The sequence below is a fragment of the Periplaneta americana genome, chromosome 16 (genome assembly GCF_040183065.1).
Source record: "Periplaneta americana isolate PAMFEO1 chromosome 16, P.americana_PAMFEO1_priV1, whole genome shotgun sequence".
Taxonomy (NCBI): domain Eukaryota; kingdom Metazoa; phylum Arthropoda; class Insecta; order Blattodea; family Blattidae; genus Periplaneta; species Periplaneta americana.
This window is the reverse complement of record NC_091132.1, coordinates 162452252-162475177: the sequence shown is the minus strand read 5'-3', so window position 1 is coordinate 162475177 and position 22926 is coordinate 162452252. Positions and strand designations below refer to the sequence as shown.

The following is a 22926-nucleotide window of genomic DNA, read 5'->3' as shown; positions in this document are numbered from 1 at the left end:
AAGTATGTTTTTCATTAATAACTATCAGAGAAAACATGTATGGACTACGTAAACATGATGTGAACAGAACTTGGTATAACACTTGACGTAAATTAATAGCGAAATTAAAATGTTGGAAATATACGTAACTTTCTATAATACAAAGTGCGGCAAAGGAATCAGATGGTTTTAGAACGCCATTTACATGATGGGTTATGGATATCGAACGACCGCAGTTTGTCAGAATTTGTGATGCCATTTTATGTGATCATGGAAGTATGGAACTCGGAGCATCGTGCTTTCGTTATCGAGGTATTTTTCAAGAATGGTGATTCAGTTGTGAAAACCCAGCGCGCCTTTCGTCTCCAATTTAATGTTGGCCGCCACAGAGCCGTTCCTGCTCGCAATACCATATTGAGATGGGTACAAAACTTTCGATTATCAGCATCAGCTTGCAAGAAGAAACGATTAGGACACATATGAAGTGTAAGAACGCTAGATAACATTGAGCAAGCAAGAGTGGCTGTTACCAGTAGTTCATGGCTGAAAACTTTTGTGGACCATAACAGTCTCTGGGACTATAACCTGTATGGCTGATGATGATGATGATGATGGTGATGAAGAAGATGATGATGAAGATGATGATGATGAAGAAGATGATGATGATGATGACGATGAAAAGATGATGATGATGATGACGATGATGAAAAGACGATGATAATGATGAGGATGATGATGATGACAATGAAGATGATGATGATAATGATGATGAAGATGATGATGATGATGATGACGATGATGAAGAAGATGATGACGATGATGAAAAGAAGATGATAATGATGATGATGAAACGAAGATGACGATGATGATGATGACGATGATAAAGATGATGATGATGATAATGATGATGATGAAGATGATAATGATGATTACGATGATGAAAAGATGATAATGATGCTGATGATAATGATGAAGATGAAAAGAAGACGATAATGATGATGATGAAGATGATGATGACGATGATAATGAAAAAGATGATGACGATGATGAAAAGAAGATGATGATGATGAAGATGATGATGAAGAAGAGAATGATGATGATGATGATGATGATGATGACGACCAAGGTTTGAATCAGGCAGTCAAATTTCCCAAAACTGAAGTATGCCACTTCCAGCTTTTAATGTGACAATGTTTCAATAATACACTGAGAAAGAAGACGGCATTGGAGAAGTTGGTGGAATTATCTCTATACCTACCAGCATGGATGAGTGGCTATCTAATAGACAGTTATGACACAGTCTAGTATATACAGTTACGAAGCTCAATACGTAGCAAATATGCATCCATAGATAGTTGCTAACCACTAGCATCGCTAATATCGCCTCATTACAGACAATGTGAAATAGTACCTGCACAGTCTATTGTTCCTAGCACCCTCGCAACTCAAGCTTCGTGACTGTATATACTACACTGTGGTTATGACACATGTTATAAGTGCTTCCTCGTTTCGCTAACATCTCTACTTACGAAATAAAATGTCACTTTCAACACTTGTATCGTAAATAAGAACTATTGCAATTAAAACACATCTTCCTGTAATTCTCACAAACCTTGTGTGTGTTAAATGTATGAGCCTAAATGTGCAAAAAGCATAGAGATAACATCAATCATTAAGCGATATTCAAGATGGTATAGTGAGTATCACCTAAGTGTAGTTCCTAAAAGTATAATTTGGCCGTCTCTTCACTGTTGCCAACTAATACCTGATATCACCAAAGAGGACAAAATCACAATTCTACGTACTATAATAATAATAATAATAATAATAATAATAATAATAATAATAATAATAATGATTAGCAATAACAATATCATGATTATTTACTTATTTACTACATCTCATCTTTATGTTCCAAAGTGTTCCCTAAAAGGTTCAATAATTTATGAAATAGTATATGTTTCTCCTGGACTTCTCGCATATTATGTTGGTAATTAGGATTAGTATGATCTAATATTAAAATTTATTTCGTCTGGCAACATGAAATTCTTTCACTAAACAGTTTACGATTCATGAGACCTAACCTAAAAATGTTGTTTGATCACGTGAAATAATTAGTACGAATTCCGAAAACAGAATACCACTTTGAAATGTACAGCCTACTTAAAATACTTATAAGCACTTTCTTTCTTGGAGAAGTCGCTACCATGATATTTCCTCTCTTGGACATTTTAATAAAAATCTAAACACGAAAGAAATTCATTAAAATGTGGAATATATTTACGTGCATGTTTCATATCAAGGCGCTACAGCCCGTGAAGGGTCTAGACGAACCAGCCGGCCGCTGGCCTCACACCCACATGCCGAAGCATAGGTGAACGATCATCCACCCAGAAATGAGGTACAGTGTGGTTAGCACGATGATCCTCCCAGACATTATAGCTGGCATTCGCAACCAGATTTCGCTACCTATCGTAGCTCCCCAAGTGCATCACAATGCTGGGTGGGCACCAGTCCCATACACTGGTCGAAATTTCATGAGAAAATTTCTTCCCCTATGAGGACTCGAACCAGCGCGCATTCCGTAACGCGAGTCCCAGGCAGGATGCCTTAGACTACAACGCCACGGCGCGGGAAGTAGGTCTATAAACCATATCTTATTTAATTACACTTACATAAATATAGAGTTCAATTGGACTCACAATTCAACAGAACTGAACTGTACATTGATATTAATATTAATACTGGTATAATTATTAATTCACAAGCCTAGGTGCTTGTATTTTTCATCAGTTACCTTTACTGCAAATCGAGGATATTGCTGCCAACATAACAGTAAGAAAATAACTGCCATATGTAGTATTTGTCAGTACCCTACATTCGAAACGAAGTTGGTAAAGGAAAATTCAACTTGAGAGCTAGAAAATCACTTTAATCCACTAGCATATGTAGTTATAGGGAAAAAATTTGTTAGGTTTCACCCTTAAGGTATTAAATAAGCTGATCCGGACTATAATATTAGGCACCTCATTCTATATAGCAAGATCGCCTGCCTTGACAAAAATAACTGTATTATCAATGAAATAATTTTCTTCAAAACTAAAACAAAACAGCCACATCGCACTTAAACTTAGACTATTCTGCAATAAAGAAATAAGCAATAAAAACATGCAAACAGTTTTACTGTTGTTACTGCATACCAAAATTCCTAGTCAAAACAGTTGCACTGAGAAGGTTTATGTGAAGAACAGGATATAAGGTAACACTGGAAAGAAATGCCAGCACACTCAATGAGCTCTACTCACCTCCGCTTCACACTTCACCATGGGAAAATTATTTGACAATATAATTTCTTCAAATTTGATCTCTGGATTGTGATCGTAGCTGTCGTCCACACATTCCTCCTTTATCCTAGTCACATGTAGATCCAATAAATCCCCTTCCTGCAGAACAAAGAGACATTCTGACTGAGTAATGTATTAGAACAGCCGAGGCGAAAATGCGACTCACGAGCACATTGTGGCTCGCAGTGATACCTGTGCATTTCTACCTCCCACAACCCCCACCCTCTCACTTACTGGAGTCAAACTCCGTTCCATTTGTATTTGCCTCTGATCTGCGAGTGGCGTATCGTCGCAATGTCTCTCTCCAATACATGTACTGCACATCTACAAAAAGTTTCAAGTAGGATGGGAGGACGCATTTTCTTGCTGCCAATATGGTAAGAATATTAAATGTATGATTTGTATTACAAGGAAAACGGTTATATAACATGAAACAGCATTATACTACATGTCACCTACATTATGAAACATTGAAAGGTAGTTATTATTATTATTATTATTATTATTATTATTATTATTATCATTATCATCATCATCATCATCATCATCATCATCATCTCTGTACGTCGACCCTTTTTCAGCAGATATACGAATGATTTGGTTAGATCTTCAATTTGAACTCATAGATTTACAATTTACAAAGAGGATTGTATACATTAAATAAAATATTAAAAGATTTTGGGATGGAAATTTCAGCACAAAAATCAAAAGTAATGGCATTTTTAGGACAAGACCCAGTCAGAAGTAAGATAATACACAATAACCAATGCCTCGAACAAGTGCAAAATTTCAATTATCTGGGTTGTGAAATATCTTATCAAAATGAAAAAGATGTGAACAAGAAAATTACCAAATTTACACAAATTCTAGGAATAATAAACAATGCATTAAAAGCTAAATTAGTACAAAAATCTACAAGAATAAAAATATATAATACACTAGCATTACCCACCCTTTTATACGGAAGCGAGATTTGGTCATTAAAGAAAAAAGACGTGAACAGACTCAAAGCAACGGAAATGAAATTTTTGAGGAGGACAGCAGGATATACTCTTTTAGACCGAAAAAGGAATGAAGAAATTTTAGAACAATTAGAAGTAGAGTCAGTAGAAGAAAAAATCAGCAGATACAAATTCAATTGGCTAGATCATGTAAGAAGAATGGAAAATTCAGAATCCCAAAAATTATGATGCAGTATAAACCTAGAGGACATCGTCGACCAGGAAGACCTTTAAGAAGACTGCTAGATGGGGCCGAAACAGGTCTACAGAGGCCTAATTCGTGAAGGATGATGATGATGATGAGATTTACAATGTGATGTTGCAATGAACGCTAGATGTAAGGACTTGACAGATGTTGAACTTTTCAAATCTTTGTCAAAAAATAAGTATCCGAAGCTTTGTTCTTTCGCTTGCTCTGTTGAAGCCATGTTCGCTACAACTTACGTTTGTGAAAAATTATTTTCAATAATGAAAACAGTAAAAGCCAAATGTAGATCACGACTGACAGACAAATACCTTCGTGATCAACTACGTCTGGCAGTAAATGACATAATTCCTGATTTTGAAACTCTGTCACAGAGACATTCTGAAGACAGTTAGTTTCAGGTCGTGATAATGTGGCCTATGTTTTCTTGTACATTTCTCTTTTCGTTGTACGTACGAAACATTAGTTTGTAGCTTTGTACTGTATAAAATCATATTTAAATGCTGGACGTAAGGAAAATGAAAATCCGTTACTGAGGCAGACAGTTGCTTCATTTCCCCTTCGGGTGTCTGCCTCCCTCCACAGGTGCTATGCACGTTGCAGGTTACACAGTGGCTCGGTGCACGAACTCTTCTTCGCCACGGCTGCATTAGAATGTGATATAAGCTGATCATAAGTGTTACAAGATACACTTTGGGTCTGCATGCCAGTGCTTCAATACTACTTGGAGCACAGGAGAGAAATTATGGAAATAATCGAAGAAAAAATGGATAACACATTTTAAAAGCAGCATACGTCAGAGAGAAGGTAATACCCCACTTATGAGCGTGAATAAAATAGAGTCAAATCTGTAATGTGGTCCAGTTCACATTACGTCTATATTACAGATATCAAAGGGCCATACAAAGAAAACATCAAAATGAAGACATGAATTCAAGAACTAGATAATGACCAAAAGTAATTTTTTTTTATTTTATTGGGTTATTTTACGACGCTATATCAACATCTAGGTTATTTAGCGTCTGAATGATATGAAGGTGATAATGCCGGTGAAATGAGTCCGGGGTCCAGCACCGAAAGTTACCCAGCATTTGCTCGTATTGGGTTGAGGGAAAACCCTGGGAAAAACCTCAACCAGATAACTTGCCCCGACCGGGATTCGAACCCGGGCCACCTGGTTTCGCAGCCAGACGCGCTGACCGTTACTTCACAGGTGTGGACTCCAAAAGTAAACTTCAGAGAAAAATGAGGAAAATGTTTTACATATTTTAAATGCAGAATCAAGTACAGTGAAACTTCTCATTTACGGACGTAACAATATGTCCGCATCTGAGAGGTGTCCTTTATTGGGAGGGAGGCTCCTCAATCTAACAATAAATTTATAACATTCGATGACAGTCCGAAGTTTAAGATCTGAGTTATGGCAGAGGTCATTTAATAATTGGTGTCATTTTCCACAAAAAGGCAAAGGAGTGGTAACTTACAGTGAAGATCCAAAAAACAACTCTTGGATTAGTAATAGAAGTGGGATATCATCCTCAGAGTGGACCAATGCCATAAAGACGTCCACAAACATCGCAGCAGTACGATCGGTGCCAGGTCATTCCTTTCAAGATCAAAACTGTCGTCATCCAGGATGCAGCGAAGTAGAAACCCTTGGGCATGTTTTGGGTTATTGCCCTAAAGGAGAACTACTGAGTAACAATCGCCACCATAAAGTGAGAAGCTCCATTGCAACCACTCTTTGGAAGGCAAAGTGGGAGGTTTACGAAGAAGTGCACTGCTTGGCTGAAAATGGGTTAACGAGAAGAGCAGACATTACAGCCATCGATCTCCGGAATCAAAGAAGCCTCACTCTTGACCCCACTGTCTGTTTTGAGAAGGATGATCAACAAGCCAATAACGTTAACGATGAAAAGAAGTCTATTTACAACCCATGCATTCCTCACTTCATTGAGAGATACAAAATGAATATTAATACATGGGAAGTGAAAGGGCTTCTTTTTGGCGCTAGGGGAACTTCATTTAAGTTAACCGAAACTATTCTCCTTTCTCTTAAATTTTCTAATGAGGACATTAACAAAATTTGTCTAATGGTATTGAGAGATTCATTATCAATTTTACACAATCACTTGTATAATACTATGTAATTTTTTTTTTACTTCATTTCATTACTCTTCAATGCATTTTCATCTCATGTTTCTCCGAAATCAAATTGTACTTTATTTTTAAATTTATCATTGTTCCGTATTCTCTCCGCAATCATATTGTATTTTTAATTTAACCTCTGCTTTGTATTCTGGATCCTAGTGGTCAGCAGTAGATTTCGGCCAGATGTCCCAAATTGTGCAATTTGTGTGATGCATTATGTATCCCTTCACGTCTTAAAGGAAATGTATTACTGTAGTTTAATTCTAAATACAGTCTACTGTACTACAATAAATTCTTCGCAACTTTGAACTACAGTAGATAAGACTGAAAAAGTAAAATACAGTACTGTGCCATGCAATAAGTTTACAGTTATGCAGTACTGTAATTTACAGTTTTCAACTTAACCTTCAGGTGCCATGTCTCTCGAAACAGAACAACTGATTGAAGTGAAGAGAATAATCCTACTAACCCTATCATGTGTCGAATACAATTTCACGACCGCGGAAGTCTTGGACCCATCAGACAGGTTAAATTTTATGACTTTGTTTATCCACCCACTTCCAACTAACAAGAGGTAGCCAGCTGGGCTAGTGGTAGCCTACTAGGCCATTATTGTCTTCTTTCATGTTAAGGAATTTCTGTACAGTACTCAAAACTAAATTTTTCATTTTTGTAACACATTACAACTTGAAATCCAAGTTCTATCCGCAGTTAGGAGGTAAAGCAAGTTTTAGGACTGTGAAACAACTGTCCGTGTCCGTGTCTGAGAGTGTCCGTAAACGAGAGTTAAATTTATCATTTTTTCTATATTATTTCAGTCGGGACATAAAAATCTGTCCATATATGAGGAGTGTTCGTATCTTGGGAGTGTCCATATGGAGAAGTTTCACTGTAAATGTTTTTACATATACTAAAAGTATGCTGTAATGTGTGTGAATTCACAAAGTTTTGAAACTATGACTTCTATGTAAATATGAAAAAAAAAAAAAAATTAGAAAATGTGTAGTGGATATATCCATTTCTTACACTCAAATAGTTTACAAGGTTTAAAAAGTAGTGGTGGGAAGATTATGAACTAGTCGTTCATAATGAACGAATCATTGAACCGAACGAATGAATCATGATTCAGTAAACGAAATGAATCGATTCCTTCCTGAATCGAAAGTTGAATCCAACGTCTTCTCGGTTCTCACTCGTTATGAATCATTTTCTACCTTCAATCTTCTGAATCCAGGTTCCTTATTGGTCCGCTCACTAGCAGATGTCTAGGTCCGCCCAGTAAAAGACGTGCTCGTTTCATACGCTGCGATATTTGTGACATCTGGTAGCTGGTAGAGGAACTTTGTTAAAATCAGCTGTTATTAATCGCATAGAACGATGTACTTAAGTTGACAATGCGATGTTTGGATATAATGAATTGCTAAAGTAGAATATCTATTTCATTAATCTTTTAAAACTGGTAGAAAATAAAATTGTTCGCATTACATCAACTATTAATTTTTAATTACCGGTACCATTCCAGCTTAATCCAATTATGATGGTTTTAATTAAACTTATATAGGCTAACTTGTTCATATTCATATGTCTAAATTGATTACATGGATACGAAAGCTAGTATTCCTTATCACATATTTAAAAATATATTTGTCCTAAACAGAATAATACAAAATCGCCAACCATTTATGAAATATAGAAAATGTAGCCCACCATAAGTTTAAAAATATGAAGTTAAATTAAAAAACAAAACTTGTGAATAGTGTAACGCATAAACTGTACCATTTGTATAATATTTTTAGACAAAAAATGTAAAAGAGATAGGGAAAACACACAAGCCAATTAAGTAGACTTTCCTGGATTTTCATTTTTTATTAAAATTTTCTCAATTTCCTTTTGGTGTTCAAACTCTAAAATCCGTGACCTGTTTAATTATTTTATCTCTATTTTTCATTACTGATTAATTATTATGTAGCCTAAATATTATAACTTTATAACATTACAGTACAGTCACATAATGTAGGAGATATTAAACTTATTTTATATGCTGGTACCCATTTCTCTATCTCTTTAAGTATGTACTACTAGTAAGTATGTCTCTAATACATCTTTGCAACCAGTGGACGACCATGTGAATTTACCACTAATGCAGTGAACTGCAATGTGCTGTAATCTAGTGAGCAAAAAGTGAATGTGAAGTAAATACTGTATTAACGAACGAAAGGTATCGCTGAATAGAAATGAATATAAGTGTGTAATTCCTTCATACTTGTGTCGGGAACATCTGTGAATCAGATGAACGAATCGAATGAACGAATCATTTTAGGGAATCGTTCTTACTGAACTGATTCTTCAAAATGAATCAAACTTCCCATCTCTATTAAAAAGTAAAGATATGATGCCAAATAATGTTGCAATTTTATTTATAATCACAATATCAAATCTTAAAGCAATAAATAGAACACATAGAATATATAAATGGAAAAATATGAGTTTTATTTTAAAGTGCTCTGTCAGAATATGAGATATCAGTTTCCCCTTCATTCGAGGCAACGTCATTACTAGTAAGATCAATGTAGCAACTCATATGCACAGGTGGTATGTACTTCTGTGCCATTTTCATTATGTCACTAGGAATTCAGTGGCAAATTAGCAGAATATGCTTTGGGAGCATTAAAATCTCGAGTTTTGTGAGCGAATTTAAACATACAAAACTTGTTTTAGACAATGTTGCTGTGATCAATGGAAACAGATATTTCTCTTTCTTCATAAATGATATTCCGATATCGGGTTATTTTAAAGGATCCTGTTGCATTTTTTAAATTATTTTCTTGAAGAATGGTGCCATATGCTCTTTAAAATTAAGAATGGTTTCTTGTTGTAACATAATAACTGAGAAACTGTTGGATGCAGAAGACACAATGTTTTACCATTCTTTCGGTACAAATAAATACTCTTTCCTCCTTTTAAGTTCCTCGATTTGTGCAAATGCCCTATCAAAAGGCATGAATGAATGGCCATGCTCAGGAAATTGGTGGTGTATTTTCACAAATCGCCCCAATGCTGCAAGCGAACTCAAGAACTGGCCACCACAGAGTTTTTATTTTGCCAGCAGAGTTGTCCGTAAAGATATGCAGTTCTTTGACTTCATTCTTTATAGAGTTCTCAATGTAATGTTTTAAGAGTGACACAGTCTCGTTTGCTCCCTTTTTTCCAATGGTTTCATCATGCATGTACATTTTAGAGCGTCCACCTTTACAAGAATATATTCCAGTATTTAAAACCCACATTCATTGCACTGTGAACTTCACTTCCTACCATCTCAGAAGTCCAGATTGACTGTAGCAGAAAGTAGATATGGTCATTATCTTTTTCTTGCATTCAAATAGGAAGTTACTAAAACTTCAATGCCATCTTTTGACAAACGCACGTAGTTTTTGTGAATAATTCAAATGGTATCCTATAGATGGAAATCTCAAGAATATACAGTAGGTCACATAAAAAACTCATTTCCGCCAAATGTAGTCATTATCTAGTTCTTGCATTCATGTCTTGAATTATCAATTTTCCTAATGTATCCAGCTGTTTGCTGACAACAGAAAGTCTACTATAGTCCACTGTAGTCTATTCAGTTGTTGTTTTTCACGAGGAATGAGGGGTATTTTGATCGGTGTTCATTATAGATGCCTGTTGCTAGTAGCCAGAGTTGAGATCTAGTCAATATATACTGCAGGGCTGTGTCTTCTGCAACTGGTACTGATGAGTTTAATTTACTTCTTTCGTGGTTTATGGATGGACAGTATAGAAGAATGTGTTCCAGATCTTCATCATGATTATTGTCGACCTGGTTGGCGAGTTGGTATAGTGCTGGCCTTGTATGCCCAAGGTTGCGGGTTCGATCCTGGGCCAGGTCGATGGCATTTAAGTGTGCTTAAATGCGACAGGCTCATGTCAGTAGATTTACTGGCATGTAAAAGAACTCCTGCGGGACAAAATTCCAGCACATCCGGCGACGCTGATATAACCTCTGCAGTTGCGAGCGTCGTTAAATAAAACATAACATTTTAACAGCATGATTATTACACCACAGACAAGTAGGATTATCAGAAATGTGAAATCGGTGTAGGTACAACTGAGTGACAATGTCTCATCTTACAAACCTATGGATCAACAATTGGCTCTCTTTTGACAAAGGAAAAATTTTACAGTCTGTACAAGGAAACCAGATGACCTGGAAATGTACAAAAACTTGCCCATGTCTTGAATTATACAAAATCGGTGTCGGGTAGAGTTCCCGGGTAGCTCAGTTGGTAGAGCGTTTGTACGTTAAACCAAAGACGTTGGTACGTTAAACCAAAGGTCCCGGGTTCGATGCCCGGCCCCGGAACAATTTTTCCCTCGAACTTATTCAAATCAACTTTACAGGGAATTACACCTGAAATCTTGATTTGCATAATACACGTCACTGTTCGATAACAGAAAACCACAATTTAAGTCACACGGAGTTAGTGTACACTCGAAGTTGGTTGCTTGACGGTTGTCAGCCCACTTTGAGGTCTGTGGATATAGAGGGAAAAATTGGATCGGTGTTGGGTCCGACCCCGGAACAATTTTTCCCTCGAAATTATTCAAATCAACTTTACAGGGAGTTACACCTGAAATCTTGATTTGCAAAATAAACACCTTTGCAAAAAAAAAAAAATGAAAACTGACCACCAGCTAAAAAAGATTTTTGGAATTTAGCTAAGAGACTATTACGCAAAGCAAATACCTCAAATAACACACCCAACAACCAAATGATATATGACTCACAAACAAGCTGAAATTCTAGCAGGTTCGTTTCAACATAGTTTTAAACCACACAAATAGCCATCCCAACCTAACTTTACAGAAGAAGTCACACAAACTGTGAAGACTATACTAAACGAACTCCAAGATATAGTATACCAGTGACCACTCCAGAGAAATGCAAAGCATAATCCGTACAATCACACTCCAGAAAGCAGCTGGTCCAGACAACATTCCTCCACAAGCATTGAAGCAATTGAAGACATTATTACAAAAACAACCCTTGTCAAAATTGCTATTTTTCAGAAAAACAACAAAAAATACAAGAATAACACGTCAGCTAATTCCGTTCAACTGGTGTTTTATCCTTATGTCTATTGCACTTGACATGGACCGTTTTTGGAGTCTATAAACATTTAAAATAGTAGCAAATGTGTCCTTAACTCAATTTCATTAAAAATTACTAGGGCTGGTTATGTAATGTCTTCAATTACCTCGATGCTCCATAATACACCTAACAAAGATATATAATCTGATCCGTTTGGGTATGGATAATATTAATTTATTATTATAAAGCTATTATGATAGTAATAAAAATTTCTTGCTGGTTATATTATGATTAAAAGATGGGAGTTTCCATATATATGCCAATCAACAATGCATAATCTGAAAGGACAAAAGAAAATCATAGATGATTATTTTTTTAGTTGGTTATTTAACGACGCTGTATCAACTACTAGGTTATTTAACGTCGATGAGATTGGTGATAGCGAGATGGTATTTGGCGAGATGAGGCCGAGGATTCGCCGAAGATTACCTGGCATTCACCTTACGGCTAGGGAAAACCTCGGAAAAACCCAACCAGATAATCAGCCCAAGCGGGGATCGAACCCGCGCCCGAACGCAGCTTCAGACCGGAAGGCAACTAAACCACGCCAGTTGCTCGTAGATGATTAAAATGGCTACTACAAATCAACAGCTGTAGAATGTCTTCTTTGACATGTTAAATTTGAGAGTGTTAAAAGAGTGCAAAGGGAATTTCGATGTAATTATGGTGTGTGTAATGTACCTAAATACGATTCCATGATGTTATGGTATTGAACATTTGTAGAAACAGGTTCTGTTAAATAAAAAAAAAACATGCAGGAGGTCGCAGGCGAAACCCAATACGAGAAGCAGCTATCTCTTGGCTTGGCCTCCAAACTTTCCAGATCTAACCCATCCTGACTTCTTCATATTGGGTTTTGTTAAAGACATCGTCTATTTACAGAAACCCAGGAACATTGATGATCTGAGAGTAAAAACTACTCAAGCTTTTAAATAAATCACTTCTCTTATGTTACAATGGACAGTGGCTGAATTGCATCACTGTTATGAGTTCTGCAGGGTGCGCAATGGGGGTCATGTTGAGCTCTGAGGAATCTCCCATCTTTCAGTGTTGTATGCACAAAGTTTCAACAAATAAAGTTCAGTAGTAAATGTTTTACGGTGTTTTTATTTTATCCATACCCAAACCGATCACCCTGTACAATGCCTGTTTAAAATTAATTTATTTCCCATGAACATGGAGAGATGCCATTATTATTGTAATCCACAAACCAGGAAAGAACCCCCACACTTCCTACAAGATATAGGCCGAATAGTTCACTGAACTTCCTAGGAAAGATATTGGAGAAACTTCTTTTATCACGAATACACCCAATCTCAAATGCTCCTGATGTAACCCAAAATGAACAATTTGGATTCAAACCAGAACACAACACTCGGGAACCACTGACCAGGTTGTCAAAATACAGGATTCTTATCCCAACAACATACCGTTGCTACATTTTTAGATATAGAGCAGACATTCGATACCATCGTATAGACTTCGGCATAAGTTACAAGAATTCTCTATTCCCGATGTATACATTCACTTCATAGCAAAATATCTGGAAGGAAGAACATTTCGAGTTCGCTATCACAAACAAATCTCCACCTGAATACCAATTCATGTAGAAGTACCTCAAGGTTCTGCACCAAACTTTAAGAGATGATTCAACATGTTAACTATAACAAAACATTCATTACACTTTTCCTTCGATTATGCACCGTTAAGCAGAAAAAAAAAAGTCTTTGCCCAATGTTTGTAGTGATCTATTGCGGTAATGGCCTGAGAGAAATGGCTGATTGCTCTACAAGTAGATAGGTAAAAATAATCTGAACAGTTAATGTCTTGAATCTTTTTTTCCACCCCCCGGTTTATCTATGAAATTAAATTGAATGATAGCTAAGCAAAAATCATTGAACTAAATCTTGCAATGCAGTGTACATCCCGTATTCTGGACTGAGTATGGCAGAGGGGGAGGGGAAGGTAAGGAGTGTAGGCTGCGGTTGCTTAGAGTTATTGCAGCAGCTGTGATGTTGCCAAATGCTTCATAGAAATATAACAATTTCCCCTAAAACGATGAATGTTAGAAAAAAGGTTAGGTATTAAGATATTTCAAATCTCTCCTCATGATCTATTACCAGATTCATTTTGGTGCAAAGGTTACCATCCACCTGCACTGTGTCTTAACTCTACATTCAGCTTACGTCCAAGATATCCCTTCGCACTCAAAATGCCAGCATGTTTTGTATGCAGATGATACAATAATATACGAAACATTTTAGTATACAGTATGCCTACAAACATATGCAAGAAGCTATCAAACAAATAACGCAATGGGCAACGATGACAGCTTAAAATAAAAAGCACAAAATCAGAGGTTGTCATATTCACAAGACATTTCCCCCATACAAGCGAGGCACTTCGTATTCAAAACCAAGCAGTCACCTTCAGTTAATCAGCTAAATATCTTGGAGTCGTCTTAGGCAAGAGATTAACTTTCAGACAGCATGAAAAATAGAGCTTTTCAACGATTCATGTCCTTATATCCTCTCTTCAAGAGCTTAATACCAATAAAAACCAAATTACAACTGCACATCAGGTAACTCATGTTATATGCATGTGAAATATGGTCTCAAGCCCACCCTCGCCATCTTTGGAAAATTGACGGTATCCAACGCGCAGTTTGCAGAACTATCACTGGAGCAGATTACCACATTCGAAACACATAACTGTACAAGATGCGGCAAAGGAATCGGACAATTTTCAAATGAAAATAACTCGGTAATTTGGCCTATGTCTATTAGAACAAATCTATTACTGAAAAAAAAGCTGGCTATGTATGCCATTTTGTTGACATACATTTAGATTGTCTCGAAAATTATGTCCTTCAAATGGTGTCCGTCTCTCTCTATGCACTCTTCAAGTCTTTCCCCGAAGTTGCGTGTCGCTCTTTCCAACATTCCGCTATCAATGTTGGCAATTTCTTGAGCAATGGAATCTTCAGGTCATCAGTTGTTTGGGGCCTGTTTACGTACACTTTGTACTTCAGTAACCCCACAGAAAGTAGTCGCAGATGGTAAGATCAGGCGAGCGGGGAGGCCAGGGAATGTGACCACTCCGAGAAACGATGTGCTCAGGAAACATGCTGCGCAGAACTGTCATTGAATTTTCTGTTGTATGAGCCTGGCACAATCTTGCTGAAACCTTGCAGTTTCTCTATCAATCCTATGTAGATGCCTACGCTATTCTGGTTGAAGAAAAGTCCTCAGCATTTCGACGTAACGTTGACTATTCACTGTCACAGTGTTCCCGTTCTCCTCAAAGAAAAAAATACAGGCCTATGACGCAGTATCTAGACACAGCACACCAATCTGTAACCTTTCCATAGTGAAGCAGACGCTCGTGTAGTTCGTTAGTACTTTCGGGGGCCCAGTATCTAAAGTTCTGCTCATTAACATAACTATTTAAACGGAAATGTGCCTCGTCACTCATGAACATAACAACTTCGTCTGCCAAAATTTCCACCATTCTCTCGGCAAGTGTCCTGTGTTGGACATAGTTTCTCTCATTGAATTGCTGAACAATCTTAAGTTTATATGGATGAATGCAATATTCGGCGCACAGAACTTTCTGAAAGTCGCAGTGCTATAGCCTGCCATCTAGCTGATCGATGTGGACTGCTCGTAACAGCTCAATATTATCTGGCGTTTGTATACTTCGAACATGTCCTGGTGGTTTAATCTTGCAAGCTGATCTGATAATCGAAAGTTTTGTACCCATCTCAATATGGTAGTGCGAGCAGGAACGGCTCTGTGGTGGCCAACATTAAGTTGGGTTTTCACAACTGAATTACCATTCTTAAAAATGTCTCGATAATGAAAGCACGATGCTCCGAGCTCCATACTTTTATGATCACACAAAATGGCATCAAAAATGCTAACAAAGACAGCCGATCAATATCCATAACCCCTCATGATGCTCAGTAAACAGCCTTCTATAACCGTCCGATTCCTTTGCCACATCTTGTACAATGACTTCAGCATGAGTTTATTTAGTGACTATGCACGAAAATTACGAGAAACTTATCTGGAAAAGCTACACTCTCACGCCAACCCTCTCATGCAAGTACTAACTCAGTGATCAACCTCTACTTGCTACAGTCAGTCCATCACTGACGAAGAATAAAGGAAGAGGAAAACGTCAATGTCATATTAACCATATTTTGAAATACGACTGTGAAAGGCAAGGGTCCATAAGAGACTTTGAAATTATTTAAACACGCATACAAAGTAACACCAATTAAAGAAAAAAAGTAGATCTACCTATTTATGAATAAAATTGTTTGTTTATAAGTGAATGATAGCTAAATGACCGGAAGTCAATGCTGTCACTCAACACTGTAACGCATTGCAGTCAAATAAAAAAATAGTAATATAGGAATGAGTCAGTAGACAAGGAGGTAGAAAAATGGTCTTACATCTGATGAAGGATTTTCCTCTTCTTTAATAGCGTCATCACGTGGCTGTACTGCCAGAGGGTCGACCTCGGGTTCCGTCTTGATAGCAGCCATTACAACTGAAAACAGTGTCAGAAAATTACCCGTTTGCTGTTAATATAGGTACACATATGACCTATAATAATCCGTGGTGCTACAGCCCGTGAAGGGTCTAGCTGGCTGCTGGCCTCACGCCCACATGCCGAAGCAGAGGTGGACGATCATCCAACCAGAATGGAGGTATCGTGTGGTTAGCACGATGATCCCCCCAGCCATTATAGCTGGTATTCACAACCGACACGTGTGACCTGCTTACCTTTAGTAAAATCGTATGTGATATAGAAAAGTTCATAAGGCTATACATAAATTAATTTTGAATTGTAATGGTAACTGTCAAATGCAGCAGTAACCTACAAATTTCGTCTATTTCTATTCCTATCGTTATTTCCACAGTGATAAACACATGCACAACATTGAAAACTCTATGCAGGAAAGAGTGAACTATTCAAAACGAGAGACACAATCTGCTGATATCATTTTATTTCGTCCTTGCATTATACTCTAGTAACATTTTAATACACATTACACGAATTAAACTCTTTACTAACATGCTCTGACTTGCATAAGAGTTAACAGCAATAGGAGATAATTGAAGGAATTAAAAAAAAAAAAAGAACCATAATCCAAAAAAAAAAAAAAATGCAAATTTTAGATATTAAGCATATGGTGAGCACATTGTAGCGGCCGTCCACTGAATTAGTTATTAGGGGAAAAAACACAATAGACCTATGTTATTTACTTACTCACTTACAAATGGCCTTTAAGGAACCCGTAGGTTCATTGCCGCCCTCACATAAGCCTGCCATCGGCCCCTATCCTGTGCAACATTAATCCAGTCTTTATCATCATATCCCACTTCCCTCAAATCCATTTTAATATTATCCTCCCATCTACGTCTCGGCCTCCCCAGAGGTCTTTTTCCCTCCATCCTCCCAACTAACACCCTACATGCATTTCTGGATTCGCCCAAACGTGCTACATGCCCTGCCCATCTCAAACGTCTGGATTTAATGTTTCTAATTATGTCAGGTGAAGAATACAATGTGTGCAGTTCTGCGTTTGTAACTTTCTCCATTCTTCTGTAACTTCATCCCTCTTAGCCCCAAATATTTTCCTAAGAGCCTTATTCTCAAAAACCCTTAATCTCTGTTCCTCTCTCAAAGTGAGAGTCCAAGTTTCACATAACTGGAGGGTAGCTGCGAATATAATGATAATGAATAAGCAGTTTTGGACAGGCTATAAGGGGTGGTCCTCCAGCTTGCGGGTTGAGCGAAGGGCTAAAAATCCATCACTGTAAAAAAACAGCTTGTTACGAATCCTTACAATAGACCTATGTTATAGGAATATACATTTTCAGTGATTTTCATAAAACAACCATAGTCCAAAAACTTTTTTTTTTGTGAAACAGTCATTGTCTACCCAGGATGATGGTAACATTTACAAATATCCCATTCACACCATCTTCAAACATTTATCCATACAATTTTAAACTGTAGTAGACTGGCAGTACTGCTTCTTACTGCCACTTTAGAGAAAAATACTTTAGCACGTGAATTGTTGTATTAGTTATGGAGTCATCTTTAGGTGCAGAAGTAACCCCTTGGAAGGAATGTGAGCAACGAAAGGAGAAGAAACAGATACAACAAAGAAAAAGAAGATTAAAGGAGAGGTGCACTTCAGTCACAACAAAGTATTTTTTTCTTAAAACAACCATTGTCCAAAGTTACCTACATTTACACATGTATTTCTATGAGACAATATAAGTTATAGAGGTAAATGTACTTCAGTTTTCCCAACTTTCTACAACACCTTAAGAAATGGCATGATGAATTTCATACTTGAGGTGTCAACTCACACTAGATAGTAGTTTGTTACGCCTGAAAATTTATGTTTTTGTACTATGGCTGTTTTTTTAAAAATCAAAATTGTTTTTCTTACGACATTCATTTCGTCGTAAATACGCTACATTTAAAATCAATTGCATATTACATCACATTTTTGTTTCATTTCATTTATCAGGTTAATGCATATAAAGTTAATGTACCTTGGGATGTGTTTAGATTTAACAGTATATCGTGATCAAAAATATAATCTTACAAATTGAAGTGTTACTTGAGCTCATGCATATGTTGAGATATATTGATAAGGAAACAATTATACGCAGGGCCGCCGAGAAGGGGGGACAAAGGGGGCAAGTGCATATGGGCCCGTGAGCAGTAAGGGCCCATCAGATTAAGTGAGTGTGATTACTTTTTATTATCATGAATAATTATTCACAGATACATACCGGTACTATAAAATTTTGTAAGAACATTTGTTACATGAATCTGACATATTAACCAACAATAGTAGAATTAATACCAATTACCAGTTCATTATGGAAACGTTTAACTTTTGTGTACCGGTAATAGAATATCGGTTTCCGATGTTAACAATCATCGACACGACACTTGAGGGCTCCGGGATTTGCCTGAAATTTGTTACCGTCGCTTGTACGGAACACGTTCAATTGGTTTGTCCTCTTAACTACCAACCCCTGCCGGCCCACCGCAATATGCTAGTGGACTATCCCAAATCCAAGCCGGAGGATTACGTTTCCTTTTGAGTAGGGCCTACATAGTATGTTTCGTGACGAAACTTTCGTCTTTTCGTTGTTTTTCTAGTAAATTCTGTGTTACCAGTGGACAATGGACAAGTAGAAGCATAAGCCAGGAGCTGAGAAGTGCAAGGAGAGACAGAAAAATGGGAAGAGATTAAGAAATGGAGTAGAACTTTGTTTGAAGTTGGTGTGAAATTGAGCGATCTTGGAAAACTAAAAAGTAGCAGACAAATTATGTCATTGAATGTGTTGTTCGAAAACAAGAGCCTTTCCAAAAACAGTATTACAGTATTTTCAAAACTGAAGAATGGAGAATGTGTTCCCAGAGACTGGCTAGTGTGAAGTGATACAAATCAGGGAAAATAGTGCATTGACTGATTTGTTTCACTCCACATTAGCCAGTCTCTGGGAACACATTCTCCATTCTTGAGTTTTGAAAATAATACTGGAAAAGCTCTTGTTCCGCCACTTAGAAGGTTATTAGGCAGGTTGGGGGTACTTTTTCGAACAACACATTCGGTGACACAATTTGTCTGCAATTTTTTGTTTTCCAAGGTCGCATGTTACTTGCCATAACTCACTTGCACATATTAACACATCATTTTTACTATTGTTTGCTTGTTCTGATTCAATACTATTGTTATCAGAATTTTTTTCTAGACAGCCACAACCATCGGTATTCACTTCTAAGCATGAACTGTCTTCATTTTTGACAACCTGAACAGACGGGCTTGACATTGGTTTATTTTCTGCGCCTTCACAAGCAACACTCAATTTCAAACCAACTTCAAACAAAATGAAGGAAATAAAAATTATTCAGAGTAACAATGTGTCAAGAACGACTGAGTAACCTTGGCCTCCTTAGTCTGGAAAGCGACCTTGCTACGTCTTTAAATTTTGATGATGTAATTGATGATTTTGCATCAATGAAGTCAAAGTGTTTTACGAAAACGAAACAAATGACAACGAAAAGACGAAAGTTTCGTCACGAAACATACTATGTAGGCCCTACTGAAAAAGAAGCGTAATATATAGTGCTAATGTGAAGTTTTGCTAAATGTTTTCAATGTAACAAAAGTGTATATTTTTAGATTCGTATCTATGTATGGGGTTATCTTTTATTTATTTTGCAAATAATTATTATGGTCATAATAATTGGTAACTTGCAACTTTTAACTTTTTTTTTCAACAGGGCCCGAGCACAATATTGCACAGGGGCCCATAAATCCTGTCGACGGCCCTGATTATACGGTATCTACTGAAACCATTATCGCTTCCATAAGGATATCACTGATGGCAAAACTGAATTTGGTACACTTCAATACGATGTAATATGTGAAAATCTCCCTTATTAAACTTTTGGGAAAGTAATAATAGCTATCTAGAAACAGAAACTCAATTCCTAACAGAAATGTTAGTTCCAACAGCTATGTATAGAGTTCAAGTAAGGGAACCTTCAGGGTAACTACAAAGAGTGCAATAATAAGACACATTTCCATATGATGAAAATTTCACAACTCTCAATCTATCTTCAGTCGATAATTTTCTACAGGCATGTAACTGAATTAAATAGGGGGAACAGATTTGGTGAAACATAACACACATGCTTTCCATTTATTTCGCAGTAGGCCTACACCTTTTACGAAAATATATTCGAAAACGTTTCATCTTTGACTGAGTAGTCCACACCGTTGGAGTAACGGTCAGCGCGTCTGGCCGCGAAACCAGGTGGCCCGGGTTCGATTCCCGGCCGGGGCAAGTTACCTGGTTGAGGTTTTTTCCGGGGTTTTTCCTCAACCCAATATGAGCAAATGTTGGGTAACTTTCGGTGCTGGACCCCGGACTCATTTCTCTGGCATTATCACCTTCATCTCATTCAGACGCTAAATAACCTAAGATGTTGATAAAGCGTCGTAAAATAACCTACTTGACTGAGTATTTCTGTTATTGGGGAAAACACGGGAATTTTACTGGAAGCAAGTAAAGAGATAGGTTTGGAAGTAAATCCCGAAAAGACAGAGTATATGATTATGTCTCGTGACGAGAATATTGTACGAAATGGAAATATAAAAATTGGAAATTTATCTTTCGAAGAGGTGGAGAAGTTCAAATATCTTGGAGCAACAGTAACAAATACAAATGATACTCCGGAGGAAATTAAACACAGAATAAATATGGGAAATGCCTGTTATTATTCGGTTGAGAAGCTTTTATCATCCAGTCTGTTGTCAAAAAATCTGAAAGTTAGAATTTATAAAACAGTTATATTACCGGTTGTTCTTTATGGTTGTGAAATTTGGACTGTCACTTTGAGAGAGAAACATAGGTTAAGGATGCTTGAGAATAAGGTGCTTAGGAAAATATTTGGGGCTAAGAGGGATGAAGTTACAGGAGAATGGAGAAAGTTACACAACACAGAACTCCACGCATTGTATTCTTCACCTGCCATAATTAGGAACATTAAATCCAAACGTTTGAGATGGACAGGGCATGTAGCACGTATGGGCGAATCCAGAAATGCATATAAAGTGTTAGTTGGGAGGCTTGAGGGAAAAACCTTTGGGGAGACCGAGACATTGTTCTTTATGGTTGTGAAACTTGGACTCTCACTTTGAGAGAGGAACATAGGTTAAGGGTGTTTGAGAATAAGGTGCTTAGGAAAAAAATTTGGGGCTAAGAGGGATGAAGTTACAGGAGAATGTAGAAAGTTACACAACACAGAACTCCACGCATTGTATTCTTCAGCTGCCATAATTAGGAACATTAAATCCAGACGTTTGAGATGGGCAGGGCATGTAGCACGTATGGGCGAATCCAGAAATGCATATAGAGTGTTAGGTGGGAGGCCGGAGGGAAAAAGACCTTTGGGGAAGCCGAGACGTGGATGGGAAGACAATAGTAAAATGGATTTGAGGGAAGTGGGATATGATGATAGAGAATGGATTAATCTTGCTCAGGATAGGGGCCAATGGCGGGCTTATTTGAGGGCGGAAATGAACCTCCGGGTTCCTTAAAAGCCAGTAAGTATGTCTTACTTAAATGAATGCCGTATTTTAAAATATGAAATATCATACGAAAGAATTATATTCAATTTAAACGATCTACAAAATTTCTGCAAGTGCCGTTACATAGTGTAACATATAACCTACAAATAATACCGTACAACTACCTTAAAAATAGCATGCATTGTAGAACAAAATGGTGAATGAATGGAATCATAATTAGATAATTCCCCAGTATACCTACACTTAAGGTAAAAATTGATAATATCCACGGGCAAAGACTTGCCTCTATGACGTAATAATGTGAAAGTAAACTGACTTCATGGTATTCCTTACGACTTCGAAGTAGAGAATGTTACAAATGCGATTCCAATATTTGCTGAACAGCTTTCTGTGCGATCAAGTATGCCGTGGCCACGGAACTAAATAATAATAATAATAATAATAATAATAATAATAATAATAATAATAATAATAATAATAATAATAATAACGCGCATTTAAACAGTACTGGTAAGGTAAGTTACGTAAATAATTTGTTAAGAAAGGAATCTTCGTTTTGCGTACGACAGCTGCCAGTAGAAGATTCAGAGATTCTGAAAGGCTAGTACATCTATTATTAGGCAGTATTACATCTCACTTCACGATATGTCAGAGGAAAAACATATTGTTTGTATGTATCTGAAGTCTGATTAGTGTAGCCTAATATGTAGCCAATCGGCGATGTATGCAATGGAGGGGGAAAGGAACTGGCCACCATACCTCATTATCTGCTGGCCTAGTTGCCTCATAAGTGCTACCTTGTTGGTGTCTCTTGTGAGGTTCAGACCTCTCTTCGGACTGTTGACTGAATAACAACAATGTTTCTGTCACATTCATTTTTATTTATATTAACCAATATTAGCATCCGAGTAAAATGATAAAGCTTCTGCTTACTT

General features: G+C 37.1%; 1 protein-coding gene across 1 annotated transcript in view; it reads right to left on the bottom strand.

The window, feature by feature from the left end:
• The window catches only part of LOC138691694 (zinc finger protein 235-like), a 34039-nt gene extending 11691 nt beyond the window's left edge, over nucleotides 1-22348 (bottom strand). The window contains exons 1-3 of the mRNA XM_069813944.1: nucleotides 22233-22348; nucleotides 16310-16407; nucleotides 3285-3422 (exon numbers count right to left, since the gene is read on the bottom strand). Of these exons, the coding sequence (XP_069670045.1) occupies nucleotides 3285-3422; nucleotides 16310-16402 (231 nt within the window). The 5' untranslated portion in view covers nucleotides 16403-16407; nucleotides 22233-22348. The remainder of the gene's footprint in view (nucleotides 1-3284; nucleotides 3423-16309; nucleotides 16408-22232) is intronic.
• Nucleotides 22349-22926: the final 578 nt, after the last annotated feature.